Source organism: Nuphar pumila, chromosome 10 (assembly GCF_984573655.1).
Source record: "Nuphar pumila chromosome 10, dmNupPumi1.hap1.1, whole genome shotgun sequence".
NCBI lineage: Eukaryota > Viridiplantae > Streptophyta > Magnoliopsida > Nymphaeales > Nymphaeaceae > Nuphar > Nuphar pumila.
In genome coordinates, this window is record NC_143258.1 from 109,815,059 (window position 1) to 109,834,599 (window position 19,541).

At 36.9% G+C, this 19,541-nt stretch overlaps 1 protein-coding gene across 3 annotated transcripts in view; it reads right to left on the reverse strand.

Annotated features, from left to right (window-relative positions):
• The window catches only part of LOC149827871 (cyclin-T1-3-like), a 55,508-nt gene that overhangs the window by 27,402 nt on the left and 8,565 nt on the right, over positions 1 to 19,541 (reverse strand). The window contains exon 3 of one of the 3 annotated variants that reach the window (XM_090019701.1): positions 4,021 to 4,340. The exons of the other annotated variants lie outside the window; for them this stretch is intronic. Within the exon in view, the coding sequence (XP_089875827.1) occupies positions 4,021 to 4,253 (233 nt within the window). The 5' untranslated portion in view covers positions 4,254 to 4,340. The remainder of the gene's footprint in view (positions 1 to 4,020; positions 4,341 to 19,541) is intronic. 3 annotated transcript variants of the gene reach the window in all.

The following is a 19,541-nucleotide window of genomic DNA, read 5'->3' on the forward strand; positions in this document are numbered from 1 at the left end:
GTTTATAGGTGACTCCTTAATTTCGTGAAAGTATAAAAAGCAACAAAAGGTGTCCCTATCATCAACCAAAACAGAATATTTGGATATGGCAACTACCACTTTGGAGATTGTGTGGTTGAAACAATCATTGGAGGACTTAGGAGTTCATTTGATGGAGCCATTAAAGTTGTGTTGTGAGTCTTGTGACAATAAGAAAGCTATTTACATAGCGAGCTATCATACATTTCATGAAAGAACAAAACACATAGAGATGGATTGTCATTATGTTGATGAAAAGTTCTTAAACACTATTTTTCTACCTTATGTGACTTCGAAACATTAATTGACAGATTTCTCCACCAAAGCTCTTTTCTCACCTAGATTTCATTTTCTCCATAACAAACTTTTGGTTGTGACACCATAAGTTTGAGGCGAGTATTAAATACTAAATGTGTGTGTGTTTTTATTAGAATGTAGTTAGGATATGAAATGTATTTTTATTCTTTCTTTTTCTTTTTGTATTTTCTTTTTATTTATTTCTTGTTGTAGCTAACTAGCCGTTAAGACTAGTCTAACGGCTAGTTGGGATGTGTCTTGTATATATTAAGGGGATTTCCCCCATTGAATCTCAACACATGTTTTACATATTTTACCCATCAATAAAAATATTTATTTTGAAGTGTGCTATTGTGCTATTGTGCTCGTGTACTCCTATGAGTGCTTTTGTGTATTTATGCTCTTGCCCATAAGTGGCATTTTGGATTTCTACATTGAGGACCATCTTCATTACAGCAACAATGGCGACTCTCACTGCTTGGTTTGAACCTATGCCTTCTACTCTATCTATTATTTGTCGTTGTGATGTTCCCAAGGACTAGTAGAACTGAAATAGCAAAACTCTTCGGTCATCTCAAATGATTCAGAAATCACATGTTTCTCCAGAACATCATAGCTTAGTTCCACATATCCACTTAAAGAAAGGTCTCTTTGTAATGGATGATCCTCGAAACTATGACCTATTGATATATGTGTAGATCCAGATGACTGATGGGCGAAACACCAGACATATCAATTACTTATGGCTCCCACCAGGATCAATTTGAATTGGCTTTGGTTCGCTTGGAGTAGTTTGAGAAAAAGTGGCTGCTGGAATTAGAGAGACTACCGAGCTTGTACATGAATGTGTAAGTCATTCTGAATACCCAGTAAATGATAGACCACTTCAAATCTTCGTGTTCGATAGGTATGATCAGCTCCAAAAATACCGATCGAAACTTGAACCCGTGCATAGGTGTAAAATCTTAGAAAGCACAAGTATTGGTATATGATCTATTCCCATGTTCCAATCTTTCTATTTTTTGCCAATTTCTTAGGGGAAGTTTCTCAAATAGTAGATCCTATTATTTTCCTCCTTTAGTGCATGATTGGAGGATAACAATCTCTACCCCCATCAAGAAACAGAACTAACTAATCCTAAGTCAAAGGGTTGAGAAACTCAACACCACTATTCTACTATTCATGAACAACCTGGAGTGAGGCCTCATTTTCGCACAATTACGCATACTCCATATACCAGACCAACTATTTAAAGGGCTAAAACCATCTCCCTTGACGAGGTAACAAACTTATTCTCCGTACTATCAATAGGCATAACATGTCACATATTTCAGAAATACCAAAACAAAAGAATTCCACGGTCAAACTACTAAACAAAATGATAACCATCGCTGAAGTCGGATTGCTAGGATAAATGTTATAGTAGATTAAGGACTTGACGGACCGACCAACCAATGGGCCAGTCAGATTGGATGTGAAGCTGCCCGTCATAGTCAGAGGGAGATGCCTCTTGCATGCGCTCTAACTGCATTGGCATTGGGAGGTGTGTCAAGCAAGTGATGGCTGCTCCATGTCGACTTGAGAGCCTTCCCAACTTCCACTTGACCTAACAAAGCCTTCAGAGCTGGACTTCACAGCTATGCCTTAATGGATTTTTGGAGCATACCAAAAGGTCTGTTGCTCACAAGGGCATCAAGTAAATAGATACAAGGTTCACTGCTTTAGGCTAGAACATAAAATCCATGTTCCGACTTCCAAGCATCCAATGGTCCTTCTTAGTTGAAGTTTTCTTACCAATAGTGTATGGGGTTCTTTTGGACTTGGGAACTGTGAAGAATCCTTGCAAACAATCAAGTTTTCAAATAACTTGATACTTCAAATACTCAATACACAAAATAAATGCACAGTGTTTATAAGCTTTACACCACAAAAGAAGTGCAATAAATGCACAGTGTTTATAAGCTTTACACCAAAGAAAGTGCAATAAATGCACAGTGTTTATAAGCTTAAGGAGACAACTCCTTACTCTAATACATGCATACAATGGGCTCACATAGCCCTTATTTATAAGCAGAGACGTTGGGCTATTCCCAACAGCTCTTATTAGAGACGTTGGGAATCAGCCCAACGTCTATATTTTTAAAACTGTGTACACAGTCAATGGCTGACTTTTGTACACTGTACACAGTCAGCCACTGACTGTGTACAAAAACATTATATAAAAAAAACAAAAATAAGAAATGAAAAAAATTACAAAAATAAAAAAATAAAAAGGAGGAATTACAATCATATTCAAAAACATGAATATGCGTAAAATGTAGAAATGACTAAAATACCCCTACAGCCAATACAATAAAGAAATATATATTTTATATATACAAGTAGATGAATACATATACATATATGAAATATATATATGTATATGTATCTTCTTTTATATATATAAAATATATATAGAAAATACATTGTCTTATAAATTACAATTTAACAGGAACCTGACCTAGAACCTAATGTCTGGTGATTGGTGATTGCACTCAAGTACATCTATTGCACATCTAATGAATTCGAGGAATAAAACTGAAGGGCCCAACCCACATATAAGAGGACCAATGCAGATATCAATTTCTAGTTCACATCATCATTGAATTTTTCTTGCACAACCTTAAAGTTTCTTCTTGCACAACATTAAGGTGCACTTCCAACCTTCCCGACCTAGATTCTTCATCTTGTACCCACCTTCAGGATAATCTCAGTGAAGATCCATGCATTTCTTATTAACTGACAGAACTTCCTAAATAAAATTCTGCACAAATAAAATGGTTGAACCCTTTCAAGATTCATTAACATGATCTAGCCCTTGACCATCTCAAGCTTTCCTACTACTCTACAAACATTACAAAATGATGTATCCATTCCAAATATTTAGCACCTAAACTAACAATCCATCTATCAAACAAATGCTAAAACTGTATCTATTATTTAGATGACATCACACATTCATCCCCCATTATCAGTGTCTTTGCTTCTTCTAGTAATCCTACCAAGCACCATGGCTCTTCTGTCCCTCTCATGCAATCTTTGCTTGTGAAAAGGTCTATATCTACTCATCGTCCATTAGCAAGTTGCCATGAAAGTGTCTCCCACACACTGTCACACAGACACGGCAAAAAAGACACAGGACACACCAATTTTTTTCCATAAGAATAATATTATATTAGGACAGGACCCAATAATGAATTGAAACATCCTTGTGACATAGCAGATACATTGTTGAAAATGGAGCTTCCTTCATGGAGCTTTGCACAAATACTAATGATGTGACTTCAACAGCACTTCATAGCACAAGCAACAATTATATCAAGCCTTTAAATTTTACATTTGCTGCTAAATTTGGCTTTGTTAAGCAACTTCTTGCTCTTTTAGCATCAGTGCATCCATCAATTAACAGTTAATCCATCTGAAACCCCGATCACCTGTCTGTTAACAGCAAAATACTGCATGTAGCACATGACAATGCCTCATTAGATGACAAAACTACAACACAATCACTACACATCCTTAAAACAGGTCACCTTGGGAGTAGAGTAAGGCTAACAACTTAGTATTCACAGATAACATAAGACAGTCATACTTAAAAATAAATGTTCAGTAAATGCACTATAAGTATTCCTCAAGGTCAAGAAGTCAAAACAATTACAAACTTACACTTTAAGTCTCATTCCTAAATCCTGAAGAAACGTGCAATATGATTTGCGGAAGTATGTCGCCTTTTTCACATCAATGCTGTCTTTCCTAGATGGTGTGTTCTCTTCGATCACTTTTCTAGAGAAGTACCAATTGGAGCTTGAATGATCAGGTTCCTCAAGTTTATCATGAGAAAAACTATATGAACTATCCATTCCATGATGTGAAGGATCCCCAGGTAGCACACCCGTCATATGGCTTCCTGACTTTAGCGTAGGTTCTCAAGGACTGACAGTAGTAGTCAATTACCACAAATAAAGCTTATAGTTTCTCAACACCAACTGCATCATGTAATGCGAGACTTTTGAGAGATACATCTAGAAATAAAATTGCAAACAACTATAACTTATGGAAAAAGAAGAATACAGACCATCAATGAGCAAGAAAGAAGAAATAATATTTATATAAGGGTAACAAGAGTATGTAGCTCCCGATTCAAATATTTCAGATAAGATGAAAAGCAAAAAGATTGAAGCTTAATCAAAACCAAACAATATCTTCATTCATCACATCAACTTTATGATTACAATAAAAAATAAAAACAAACAGGATTCAAACTTGTTTCCAACCAAAAAGAAAAAGCAAAGATTCACACAGAAGAAATATTCTAAAAAATCCTCTCACCTTACCATTTTATGCATGATTGCAATATTTTTGAACTCCAATAAAATAAGATCAAAGAAGCATCCACCTAGCAGCTTATTTCAATAGATTAAGAACGTCAGTTATATGATGTGTAAAAGATAAAAAAAATTACACAGTTCATGGTAGGACTAGAAACACCATCTCTTTCATGCCTGCCTTTTACTTGTTTGGGTTCAGCAAGCTGGCATTAAGGGCCTAGAGATGCAAATGGTCAGGACTAGGTTCATGTCTAGCTATGACCATTTCCGATCTAATCATAACTAGCATAATTGAATTTGCAAATGGACTCAAAACTTAGGATGAAAGAGCCCCCAAGAAGATCAAACACCACCCAGCTCCCTGCCATTATCTAATATACACTTACAAGTGAAATGGACAGGATTCAGATCTATATCAAACTCAGTTACTCAGCTGAGAATCCACCAAAGTCCAAACAAATATTTGATAGAATATAGGATGCACTTATCTATCCAACTGAGAGTTTCTATACGCAATTTTCTATAGTCAATAAGAAAACCTTAGCAGATCATGTAAAATAATATTATTATTAATAAAATATTAATGATATCAATAATACACTTCATCAACCCAAACTTCCTGGGGTCTCCAGAGTGCCTACTGCCCTGGTACAGCAGGATAGGATCACTTTGCACGCTAGCCAAGCCTTCTAAATAGAGGATCCAAAACAAAAGAAGGTGACTAGGATTTTTAAATTTTAACGAAATTTTAACAGTTCCATTATTTTGCTCAGTAGCACATTTAGGTGTTTAAAACTTTACTACGTTATCTAGTGATGCACAAGTGCAAATTTTTTTGGGTTTCCTAAAAAGTTTTTAAAAGTGCAAGGAAACAAAGATATAAAGGAAAAAAATTATGATGAGCAGTCCTGGGTATACACCCACTATCCCAAAAGCGCATGTTGTGACAGAGATGTGTACTTGAGATGGCAAAATTCCCAATAGCTGGATGTAGGCTGCCTGTTGTGAGACAAAGTTGTTTACCTGACATGGTTCTGCTAAATTTTTTTCCAAGTAAAAGCCTGGCTGGAGATGGTAAGGGACAGGGTTTATCTTGATTGTAAGCATTCCTCCTCATATTGGAATGTTTACCAATTCCAACCTCCTAGCCATTAATGACTTTTCTAAATATTTGCTTTGCCAAGACTGCTGTATCACCAAAATCCCATTCTTAATTGAAAGTGAGCTGAAACCCGTGCTTGCAATCCATGAAGATTGCAAGTTGCATCTGTGACTGAATTTGTCCTCAACAGGTTACCTTAGGGTGGCAAATACACAATAAGACATAAACAAACATCAGCTGACTCAATGTCAGCTTATTGTTTATGAGGCTTTGACAATATTAGCTAGATATGGTAGATTTTCTAAACCTGTTCATCAGCAAACAGACTCAAAGTTAAGCTGGCCTTTCTGGTCCTCCTGGATTCTTGGTTAGAGAACAAAAGAAAGACCTTTTTTAGAGAATTTCAAAAATAAACAATGAGACAAATATTGAAAAAAAAATGAGAGAACAAAAGAGCTGCCTCACCAAAACTTCAACCTCTTAGAGCTGGTTCACTAATGTTGCTTTCAGGAATATTTCAACTGTGATCTCAAGGATACCAGAAAAAAAATCATAGTCACCAGTGTTGTAAGTATTGTACTGTATCGTGGTACGATACATCATATTTCATAAACTTGGTTAATTTGTTTATGTTTATGTAATATGAAAGTATGAGTCTTGTGGCATTGTTCTTGTGAGATATGCATGCAATATTATCTATGATTTTACATTAGTTGATGTTTGATGATGTCTTATGCAATGTTATCAGTATCAGTGCGTATCGGCCGAAGTATCAGTGTGTATCGGCCTGTATCAGCAGAATTTCGATACAATTCAGGACTGATTCGGCTATTTATTAATAAATATAAAAAAAAATATGAAAAAATAGTTTTTAATATTATTTTTAAATTATGTGAATGGGTTTAACACGTGTCACGTTATGATTGATACGTAGTGTTTTTTTATTATTTTTGAGCCAATACAGAACGATTCAGCTGAGTATCGGTATCGGCCGATACAGCTGAATCGGCAGCCCAACGATTTAAGGCCGATACCGATACTGACAACAATGGTCATATGTAGCTCATAGATATAAATGTGATTTTATGGTTGTATTTTGTACAATTCATCATTGTTTCATGTGTTATGATTTGTTTTAGAAATTTTGGTAATTTTTTGAATTTTTTGAATTTTTAAAAAAAAAATTATTGAAATTTTACGATACCGATACTGACAACATTGGTCTTATGTAGCTCATAGATATAAATGTGATTTTATGGTTGTATTTTGTGAAATTCATCATTGTTTCATGTGTTATGATTTTTTAGAATTTTTGCTAATTTTTTTGGATTTTTTGAAAAAAAATTACTAAAAATTTACGATACAATACGGTGTTACTTTGGGCCCGACCAATGCGAGTAACAATACGTTACTTACAACCTTGATAGTCACAATACAATCCCCAAAGGGTTACAAACTGCAATAATGGCCGCGACGATTGCATGTGCTACAGACAGAAAGGCAACTGTAAACTGGGAGAATCTGTCTCTAGAGAGGCTTTTTCTCTGCAAAATTATCGCCAACCCAATGCTTTAGTGCCTTGTCCAATCTAAAGAAGGTTAGATCCTGAAAATAGAAGCAGGTCTTTGTTTTTAAAGGTAGAGAGGGTCCTAAGGCTCAAACTGCAAAGAGGTCTGATCTATGCACTTTAAAAGGGTTGTTTACATAAATATTTTATTTTAAGAAAATGGTTTCTTCAAGAGACCTAGCTTAGGAGCATTGCATTCTGGTGTACGAAAACAATTGATTAGTCAACCAAAGCAAGCATTGTGAAAAGCATATTCATTGAATAATATATTGAATGAAGCAATATTTGCTTAGTACAAGGAAAAATGTTGTCCCATGCACCTGTAGAGGACTACTAGACATCGTACAATAGTAGATGAATGAATATTGGAGGAAATTCAAGAAAAAGAAAATGGAAAACAAAAAAAAACTGCAAAATTTGGAGGTTAGGGGATATGTATCAACTATAGAAAGGAGAGTCTACCAAGGAAATGAAGACTTTGAGACAAGTGGGAGTGTGGAACTTGTGTCAATGCTCTGAAGAAGTAAAAATTATTCAGTAGCAAAGAAGCAAAGGCATGGGTATCACATGTAGTAGTAGTATTAAAAGTGCACCACCCACTACCACTTGAGGGAGGAGAGGGACCTGCTTCAAAGAGAGGGTTTACAACACAAGACATGGAATAAACTTTTTCAACGTTTGCCATGGCTTTCAAGCAGATGATCAAGTAGGCGAACCTAGCAGTTTGGTGTTTCTTTTATGAGACATGCACATCAGTCAATACAGCAATTCACTTCATCTCTTGGGGAAAAGGTTTTGAAAGAAGTTGTAAAAGGAAGACAATGATGTAGTGAGTTAAAGCTTCAAAGAATCTAGGTAACCTAAGTGTCACACCATTATGCTAGACAAATGGATGGACAACAAATAGGAATCAAATAATACAACATAAGAGTTGATTGTGATATTCTCAAAGGCAGTGGAAGAGGTTGGGAACTTAGGCTTACTTATTTTATGCAATTCATTAATGATAATGCACCAAATTTAAAGGTTGCTGAAAAAAAATCCAAGAACGGTATAAGTGTTTTGTTTGGTACCCACGTGCACCATGCTGTTTGGATGAAAAATGGATGGAACATCTTTTTGCCATTAAAACGTGCAAGAATATCACAAAATTCATATACAATTATTATGGATATTAAACTTCATGAAGAGGTCTGCCAATGGCACTGAGTTGATACATCCTGCATTAAAAAGGTTTGTTATAAATGCTCTGATAGTGCAAATCCCTGTGTTGCATCAAAATGCATTGAAATAAATGTTTGCATCACATGAGTAGAGTACTAGTCCATATGTAGAACAAGGAATTGGGATAAAATGGTAGAGTTGGTGTTCTCTTTAGGTTATGCTTCTAAAGATGATTGTGCCACTCGTGACAATGATGATATGAACAAGGCAAAAGAACACACTGGAGATTTTTAAGGACAAGAACCAATATTGCGAGACATATAAAAGATGGAATAGATAGCTTCATCAAGCTATTCATGCTATAGTTTATTACTCGAACCCCAACATCAGACTCTCCCTCGCATGTAGAAAATAGAGAAGTGAAGAAGAGCCACTTGAACACCACTGAATTGTGAAAACTGCTGCAAGGATTGAGAAATGAGAAGAGAAAAAGAAGAAAGATAACTCGGGTACCTGTTAAGAATCGGCCGCCACACTGATCTCTCTATTCTGCTGTTAAGTTTAATAGGGTTACAACTTCTTTTGCATGGACAAAACTGCCCTGCATTAGTAATACAAAATACATAAATATACATGTGATATGGATCCTTCAATGGATCCATATCCGATCCATATTCTAATACCCTCCCTCAAGTTGTGCATGGGATTGAACCATGTGCAACTTGTTCTTCAGATACCAAAAACGATTACTTGTGAGGCCTTTTGTGAACATATCGGCGACTTGGTCTTCTGAAGTCACATAAACTGGTTCAATCTCTTTGTCTGCTATCTTTTGTCTGATGAAATGCTGGTCAATCTCAATATGCTTAGTCCGACTGTGACGAACAGGATTGAACGCAATTTGTATAGCACTTCTATTATCACACATAAGAGTCGAACTTGAGATATTCTCTCCCATCTCTGTAAGTAGATGTCTAATCCAGGTCACTTCTGTTGTGGTAGCTGCCATAGATCTATACTCTGCCTCTGTACTAGATCGTGCCACAGCCTTCTGTTTTCTGCTACTCCATGAGGCTAGATTTCTTCCGATAAAAACACAGTATCCTGAAACAGACCTTCTCTCATCTGGGTCCCCTGCCCAGTCTGCATCTGTGTAAGCCACTATGTCATGTTTCGGTGTCCCCCATGAAGATTGTACATATGTGAGTCCATCACCTACCATGTGAAAACTGCTGCAAGGATTGAGAAATGAGAAGAGAAAAAGAAGAAAGATAACTCGGGTACCTGTTAAGAATCGGCCGCCACACTGATCTATTCTGCTGTTAAGTTTAATAGGGTTACAACTTCTTTTGCATGGACAAAACTGCCCTGCATTAGTAATACAAAATACATAAATATACATGTGATATGGATCCTTCAATGGATCCATATCCGATCCATATTCTAATATGAATATCTAAATCCAAATGAAATTGTGCAGGGAGCCATTCATATGGAGCTAGACATTTATAACCAAAATCAGAGTGATTTGAGAATAATACAATCCAGTGGCATAGCTTAATGGAGCCAGTTTTACATTTGAAATGCAATGTTACAATATTTCATTATAATTTATTGTGTTATGAATCTTATGAATTTATGATCTTTTTTCTTTCATTATTCAGATCTATGGTGAAATAGATCTAATGGAGATGCTCTCACATTTTCCTCCTTCGCTGAGCATATATTGAGCCAGGCATGTAGCGCTAGTGGGTGCAAGAAAAAATTGAACTTTTTTAAGTGCATCCTTACAAAGAAGAAACAGGTTGTCATTAAGTGAGCTTGAATTTATTTATATCATGAGACTCAAACAAAGGCCTTAGATTGTCAAATTTATAAAGTTGTGATTGTTATAACTTATATTAGTATAATTAACATTAAAATACATATATTATTTGCAAATCCATACCATGAAAAGAAACTGATTGGAGCACATGGTTAAGTGATCATGCACTTGTCACTTATATCATGAGACTCAGGCAAATATAAATTGCCAAATTTATAAAGTTTGATTTTTATTTTAGTATATATAATTTACATATTATTTGCATTTTGTAGACATAGAAAAAAAAGTCGAGACGCCATAGGAGCTGCTATGACCCCCCATCCACATTGTTAATATAGATATATTGGATGCTTAGATGCAAGAAGAGCCAAGCAACTTAAATGATGATGCCGATTAGAGGCACCTAGAAGATGGTTTGAAAGCTGAACCTGAAGAAGAGGAAAATGATCACATAAGCCTCAGCTAGAAGATGAGGGAAGAAATGACTCAAAAGAGAAGATTATTCATTTAGTGTTGTTTTAGACTTTTCACCATGACTGATGAAGCAATGTAGAATTGAAGGATTTTTTCTGTTATTATTTGATTGGTGAATCATTGGATTGTCTAATGTTGTGTTCAGACTTAAGTTTTTGTTCGTCATGACTTAATGTGACTATTATACTAATTATAATCTCTTGTTTTGTTGGTAGTTTCTTGTAGTTTGAGTTTGTTTCCTTTTCTTTTTGGAGAGGAACATAGTTTGAGTGTCTTCAACAATGAAGAGAGAACTTTTCAATCAAACACCTAGAGATTCCATTTTGCAAAGGAAATAGCAAGCATCATCTATTATCTATCAGTAAAAAAATCTTTCATTATAATTTTACTGGTTGGAAATGAAGCAGCATTTCTTGATTGGATGTCTAAGCTTGGGGTTTCAGTTTTGTTAATTCTCAATCATCTTTTACAGCTAAAACTGGTCAAGGTAAAACTTGAAACCTAGAATGGTTAATTGATTGAAGCAACCAAATATTTGCACAAAGGGTGCAAGTGATTATCAAGAGGAGTGATGCATCGGATTCTAATAGCAAAATCTACTTCGAATAAGAGGTAACATTATGAAGTTACATGAGACGGACAATTTAACCAAGACGAATATCAATTCAACATGAAAATAGCTTTCTTCTTAAATTGTACTGACAACCAAATAACTCAACAATTATAAAGGTTGTTTTTTAGAATATCCCAAACTAAACCAATTTTCCCAAACTGCTTGCAACAAGGTTCCTTGGGACCAACTCAAATAATTTCCAAGAGATGTCATCCATTCTTTTGGATCTCCATCCAACTCAATCAATTCTTTGCCAATTGTTTGAGCTGCTTTATCCTAATTGATCAAGTGAAACAATATGCATGACATTTCACAAGGTTTCCTACAACTAAGATTATCTTTCTGTGTTCCATCACAATCGTACATGCACTTCAAGTTAAAGACAATCTCATAACCACATTGTCCAAAATCCAAAAAAAAAAAAAACTGCCATACTAAAATAGCAAATTTAGATCATGGTCTAGCCATCATATCATCACATACAACAACTCGTCATGAAGCTTGGACGAGGCCATCATGAATCAATCTGACAATTAAGTGATCAACATTCCAGAATATTTTGTGCAGAAACACAGCTGACCCAAAAACCTATTGAAACAAGGTTGTTATATTGCACATTCGCAAGCAACGATGCTTAATAAGCAAACTCTAGAAATGTGTGTGATCTGCTCAAAAGCCCTTGTGCCATACCATAGCTCAAAACAATCATGCAATTAACCTTGAATCTCAAGCAACCACATCATACTTGTGCATGGTAGGTTAGCCCATTGAGTCTGGCACCAAGGCATAAAATTATGATTGGTCGGTTCACCAATCAAACTGCAGGTAGCCCCTTAGAATATCAATGTTTAATGACAAACCAGGACACATACATGACATGATCTTCAAATTCTAACACAAAGACCAATTTGATTTACCAATAGAACACCCATTGATCTGGATTCAACCTCTAATATTTCTAAATAGGATGACAACGGATCAGGCCAGGATCTGGTATGATTAATCCACATCCACCCAACTAATTCATTTCATACATGGATTCAAATTAGGGTCAAGGTCAGGTCACCACCCCCTTCACCAAACACAAGTTTGAATATAGATAGTGGAATCCAAGCCCAACTATGAACACCAGTCCATAATTAATTTTCACCATAGCATGGATAGTTTCCTTTGCTTCCCTTTTTTTTGGCAATGGAAAATACTCAAGAGCAGGATTGAATACTGCCAGCATCATATACATCTACATTTATATAGGGTTTATCTAACACTAAACTAATTGTGAATTCCACCAATAAAAATGAAGGCAATGGCATTTTTTGAAATATATAGTTTTTTTTATCAAAAAGTCAGTTTCACTTTTCAAATTCAACTTTGTCAAGTACACCTTACTTTTTTTAAATTGCTTTGACTTTTCTGTTTCACTCCATAGCAAAAGACTCACTCTACCCCAAAAAGTAACTATGTATTTGCAAATTTGTCATTGGTTTTAAAGGTATGTTTGTCATTTCAATCAGTTGAATGCAGCAAAAAGTAATATAACTAGTTTAATTAGATAAACCCACATATATGAGTTTATCTAACAGTAAACTAGTTGTGTAACATTAACTTCATTAAACTCATTGAAATGGCCTAAATACCCTTAAAACTTAGAAGCAATGGCATTTTTGAAAAATGCATAATCACTTTTTTGGGCAAAATGAGTCTTTTAATTTGGAGGAAAACAAAAAGTCAAACACCTAAAAAGTCTTCAAAAATAAGAAGAAGGTGACAAAATATATGGAATGTTGATTTAGTAAGTAACGAAGTAGTGATGGGAGTGTAGTGAAGCTTGGTGAGCAAGAAATACCGGTGGATGACTGTTTCAAATATTTGGGATCTATCATTCAAAAGGATGGAGAAATTGATGGAGATGTAAATCATAGGATAAAGGTTGGGTGGATGAAATGGAAAAGTGCAACTAGAGCGTTGTGCGATCGTAGAATGCCATTGCGGTTGAAGGAAAAGTTTTATAGGACGACAATTAGGCCCACTTTACTATATGGTACGGAATGTTGAGCTGCCAAGAGACATCATATTCAAAAAATGAGTGTAGCTGAGATGCGTATGTTTCAATGGATGTGTGAAAATACAATAAAAGATAAGATTCAAAATGAAGAGATACGTAAGAAGGTAGGCGTTGAATCCATTGAAAATAAGATGAAAGAGAATCGTTTACGGTGGTTTGGACATATTCGGTGAAGGCCTAATGATGCTCCAGTTAGAAGGATGGAGAAATGGGAAAATATATTAGTTAAAAGAGGTTGGGGTTGAAAAAGGTGGACCCGATCCACGTCGATCCATGGATTGTGTACAGCCATGTACACATATCCATAGTCATGTATTATAACCCACTTAAACTATCGGGTCTGGATACACCAGACCCGGATCCACATCATTGTGTTGTAACATTATAAAACATCCTTTAGGTCACGATTTTAAGTAATGAGAAAAAAAAAACGTAACAGCTGAAAGAAAACTTGAGTTCCTTCTTCGTCTTCCTCTCTCTCTTTTCTCTACAGGTGAAAAACTTTCATGGTATCAGAGCATAGATCCGACTGAGGCTGAGAAGGATTCCGGCAAGAGCGAGTTCGGAAAATCGAGGTTCTTCTTTTCCCCTCTTCTTTTTTTTTTGTTCCCCCTTTTCCCTTTCTTTTCTCTTTTGTTCTTCCCCATTTCCTCCCCTCTTTCTGAAATCTACTGTGTACCCACACCTCACGTGGTTTTTTTTCTTGTGTTCTTCCCCATTTCCTCCCCTCTTTCTGAAATTTACTGTGTACCCACACCTCACGTGGGTTTCTTCCCTTGGTGAAACCGTGATCCACGTGACCTCTATTCACGTGGGTTTCATTTTTTTTTGTGAATCTGTGATTCACGTTTACGTGCACAAAGACACCCACAGTATCTCCTTAATTTCTTTTCTTGATCAGCCCTACCTAATCCCCTCTAAGTCTGTCTTTGCACATTCGTTTTTTTTATTCTTTACTGCTATACTGTGAAACTTATCCTTTGATTATCGATTTCTATTCTTATCAAAAAAAAAAAGGAGTTCCTTTAACGTGTGAAGGCATCCTTCATCTCATCAATCTCAGTTTCTGGACTGCACAGAAAAGGTTCAGAAACCGAGTTCTCTGCATCCGACTGTTCCACCAGAATTTGTCCCGAGAGAAGAGAAAGATAATCAAGGGGTGAGTTTGATCGTGTACGTCAAAAATGTAGAATTTCTCAATTGGGAAAGGAAAGATCAATCAGTTGTTGCATACATCACCTCAACCCTGTCTCAAGAAGTTCTAGTTGTCATTCCCGACAATTGTACAGCGCTACAACTCTGGGAGCGACTGGTTCAGACGTATTCGCAGGTTTCTCAAGCAAGGATGGTTTTCCTTAAAAGGGAATTTCAGTTGTTAAGAAAATAATCCATGACCATCATGGAATATTTGAACAAGATAAAGACCATCACAGATCAGCTTGCAGTTATAGGATGTGTCGTAAGCGACAACGACATGGTGCAGCAAACTCTGAGTGGATTGGGATCTGACTACAATATGATAGTCACTTCACTATTGTGCCTTCCAGCTCTTCCTTCCTTCGATGCGTTACGGGCGAAATTGATTCAGTATGAAATGACTCTGAAGGGATTTTCTGAAGAAACTCACATCCACACAAATTCTCAAGAAGTTTTTGCCACAGGAGTGACTTATGGTAGAGAACGAGGACGAGGAGGACAAGGGCGAAATGGATACGGAGGGCGTGGTTTGCTTCCCACTCCAAATATGTCTGCCCATGTGCAGGGATCAAGATCCGTCCCCACTTGCTTCTTTTGTAACAAAAATGGGCATATCAAGGCGAATTGTTGGCACAATCCAGAGAATAAAGGAAAAAGCCCACAGACAGAAATGAAAAGAAAGTTCACAAATACCAGAGATAGTGGAGACATCAAAGATCTACTAATATATGCCTTGTCAGAGTTGAAATTGAAACAGAGTGATGAAGGCACTTGGTTTGTTGACTCAGGAGCAGCGACTCATGTGACAGGTGTTGCAGGTAAGATTTTTAATCATATTCCTTATTTTGGAAAAAGCAAGATTGTTACTGGAGATGGATCCCACCATCCTGTTACTCATGTTAGAAAAACTGTCATTCCCATGTCACATTCCACTCTTACTGTTTCTGATGTTCTTCATGCTCCTGACATTAAGAAAAACATTGTCTCTGTCTCCAAGCTTATTGATGATAATAATGCTTCAATTGAATTTACTTCATTCTCTGTGCAGGTCAAGGACCTACGCACGAGGAAAACATTCGCTGAAGGAAAAAGACGAGGCAATATGTATGTCTTTGAAGAAGCTCCATGTCATGTTGTCCGCCCTGCTCATCTGAATTCAAAGCCTTCGTTAGAGTTGTGTTCATCTTCTTTTGCCAGTGTTTTTAGTATTTCTGAATGTAACAAGTCGTTCTTATGGCATAGTCGGTTAGGACATTGTGAGAGTCATTTCATTAAGAAACTTGTTTCTAATAATCTCATTCCAAAAGAAAGTCTTAATGGGAATGAGAGCAGTCATAAGTGTTCCAGTTGTCTTTCATGTAAGAGTCATGTATTGCCTTTTCATTCCATTAATAAGAGAGCTTTAAAACCTTTTGAGATTATTTGTTCTGATGTATGGGGACCCGCCCCAATTGTCTTGGGATCTGGGAGCAGATACTATCTAATCTTTGTTGATAGTTATTCTCGATACACTTGGATATATTTCATAAAGAATAAGTTGGAAGTCTTCTCTTTGTTTCAAAATTTTCTTTCCTTGGTCAAAAATCAATTTTCTGAGTCCATTTAATTTTTCCAATGTGATGGAGGTGGGGAATTCTCATCCCGTGATTTCGTTTCTTTTCTTCGAAATAATGGAATAGGAAGAAGGGTGTCCTGCCCCCACACCCCTCAACAAAATGGGATTGCTGAACGAAAACATAGACATATTGTTGAAAGTGCCATGAGTATGCTTCATGACAGTCATCTCCCTATCAACCTATGGACAAAAGCCTTTCATTCTGTCGTGCATGTGATAAATAGGCTGCCCATGGTTGTTCTGGAAAATAAGTCCCCTTATCACTGTCTTTTTGGAGCTCATCCTAGTTATCATGATTTGCGTGTCTTTGGTTGTGTTTGCTATGTGCATATTGATCAGTCCCTGAGAAACAAGTTTCAGGACAAAGCCCAGAAATGTAGGTTTGTGGGATATGCAGATGACTAAAAAGGATATAGGTGTTATGATCCCATCAACAAACGTATCAGAATCTCAAGAAATGTTGTCTTTGATGAACAAAATTTTGATGACGGAGTTGATGCAACGAATATGCCAACTGAAGTTTACTATCCGTGGTTGAGTTCAGAACTTTTTGTTGACTCCAACGAAGCATGCTCCTCAGATTGTGTACAGCAAGAAGAAGAGAGTTTTGAAGACACTGGGACGTCGGGATCACAGAATACAGAAGAAGTATCAGGCATATACAAAGGCATTGTCTATTCTAGACAGAGACCGACAACATCAAGTCATTCAGATCATGTCTCAGATGGCAATCCGACTCATTCTCGTACTCTTGAGGTCAGAAAATCAAACCGCATACGACATCCCATTGACAGGTGGGTCAGCTATAACAACTTCTCATTGGATTTTCAACTCTTCTTAACTGCTCTCAATAAGGAAGACGAGCCCACTATGTACTACCAGGCAGCCACTTCTACCAAGTGGGTAGAAGCCATGAATGATGAAATGCAAGCCTTGCATGAATGTGGAACCTGGGAAGTTGTTCCCAAACCACCTGACAAAAATGTTGTTGGATGTAAATGGGTCTACAAAATAAAGCACAAGCCAGATGGAACTATTGAACGGTACAAGGCAAGGCTTGTGGCAAAAGGATTCACTCAAGAAGCAGGATAAGACTATGATGAGACTTTTAGTCCGGTTGTAAGAATGAGAACAATTCGAATCATTATTTCCCTGGCTGTTGAACATGGATGGAAGTTGAGTCAGCTTGATGTAAAAAATGCATTCTTACATGGGGACTTAAAGGAGGAAGTATACATGGAGCAACCCCCTGGGTATCAAGAACAAAATTGTAAAACTCATGTGTGCAGGTTAAAAAGAGCTATCTATGGTCTGAAGCAAGCATCTCGCTCATGGTTTGATAGCTTCTCGCTAGAGATTCAGAAACATGGATTTTCACGTTCTATGCTGGACCACTAATTATTTATCTTTAGAAGTCAGACTGTGAGCACTATGTTATTAATTTATGTCGATGATATTGTTATCACAGGAAACTCTGCGACCCACATCCAAGAAGTAAAAGATTTACTAGGTCAGAGGTTCAAAATAAAGGATCTTGGAGTTCTACGTTACTTTCTTGGCGTAGAAGTTGATAACCAGGCTCATGGCTTGACACTCACTCAGCACAAATACACCGTAGACGTTCTCAGCAAGGCAGGCATGCAAGACTGCAAACCTCTGGGAACTCCGAGTGTGCTTCATCAAAAACTTAGCTCTCAGGATGGAGATCTGTGTGATGACCCCACCAGATATCGAAGCATAATAGGAATGTTACAGTACCTCACATTCACCAGACCTGATATTGTTTATTCAGTCAATCAAGTGTCTCAATTTATGCATGCGCCACGTACTGGACATATGAAAGCGGTCAAGAGGATCCTTAGATATCTGAAAGGGACTATTGGAGATGGATTGATATATTCACCACAGTCATATGGCAAAGATGAGCACAGACTCACTGTATATTGTGATGCAGACTGGGCAGGAGATCCTGATGAACGAAGATCTACATCAGGATATTGCGTCTTCATCGAAAAAAGTTTAGTCTCTTGGAGCAGTAGAAAACAAAAGGCCATCGCTAGATCAAGCACTGAGGCTGACTATAGATCTATGGTTGCTGCTACTGCCGAAGTCACATGGATCAGGCACCTACTAACCGAAGTAGGAGAAAAGATTTCCCATACTACTTTGTTATGTGACAACCAAAGTGCTATCAACATGTCATTCAATCCAATACATCATAGTCGTGCCAAGCACATTGAGATCGACCAACACTTTGTGAGACAGAAGGTTGAAGAAAAAGAGATTGAACCTGAGTTCGTCAATACTGAGAGACAAGTTGCAGATCTATTTACCAAAGGGTTAACAAAGGATCGTTTTTGGATGCTTAAAGGCAAGTTGTTCATGGTCCAAAACCATGATCAACTTGAGGGGGAGGTGAAAAAGGTGGACCCGATCCACGTCGATCCATGGATTGTGTACAGCCATGTACACATATCCATAGTCATGTATTATAACCCACTTAAACTATCGGGTCTGGATACACCAGACCTGGATCCATATCATTGTGTTGTAACATTAAAAAACATCCTTTAGGTCACGATTTTAAGTAATGAGAAAAAAAAACGTAATAGCTAAAAGAAAACTTGAGTTCCTTCTTCGTCTCCCTCTCTCTTCCTCTCTCTCTTTTCTCTACAGGTGAAAAACTTTCAGGGGTAGGCCTAAGAAGACTTGGATGGAGATGATAGGAAAGGATATGAATGCTTTGAACCTCACCGACGACATGACATTGGATAGAAATGATTGGAGGAGAAGGATTCATGTGGAAGACCCAGAATGATTTTCTTATTTGGTTCATATCGCGTAGTAGTTGTTGTTGTTGTTGTATAAACCCCATATATATATATATATACATACACACACATATATCATCAAGGTTGTCTTTATCGTGTCGTATTGTACGATACATATCATTACTTTTGTGGTTTATGATACGATACACACTCGTATAAAGAGCATATAATACGATACGGGTCTGACGCACTTAAAAAATGACCCGAAACTTAACTTTTTTATTTTGGGTTTAAAAGGCCTCTTGAGGGTCGAATTCTCCATATGTCTAAAGGAAGGGAACCCACGCACACTAGGTTCCGTGATATCGATTTGTAGAGCGATTCGTGCTCAAGCGAGAGGACTTTTGTGATTTTCTAAACTAAGAGTGCATTTTTACCATTTTTCCACTCAAGGAAGTGGGTTAAG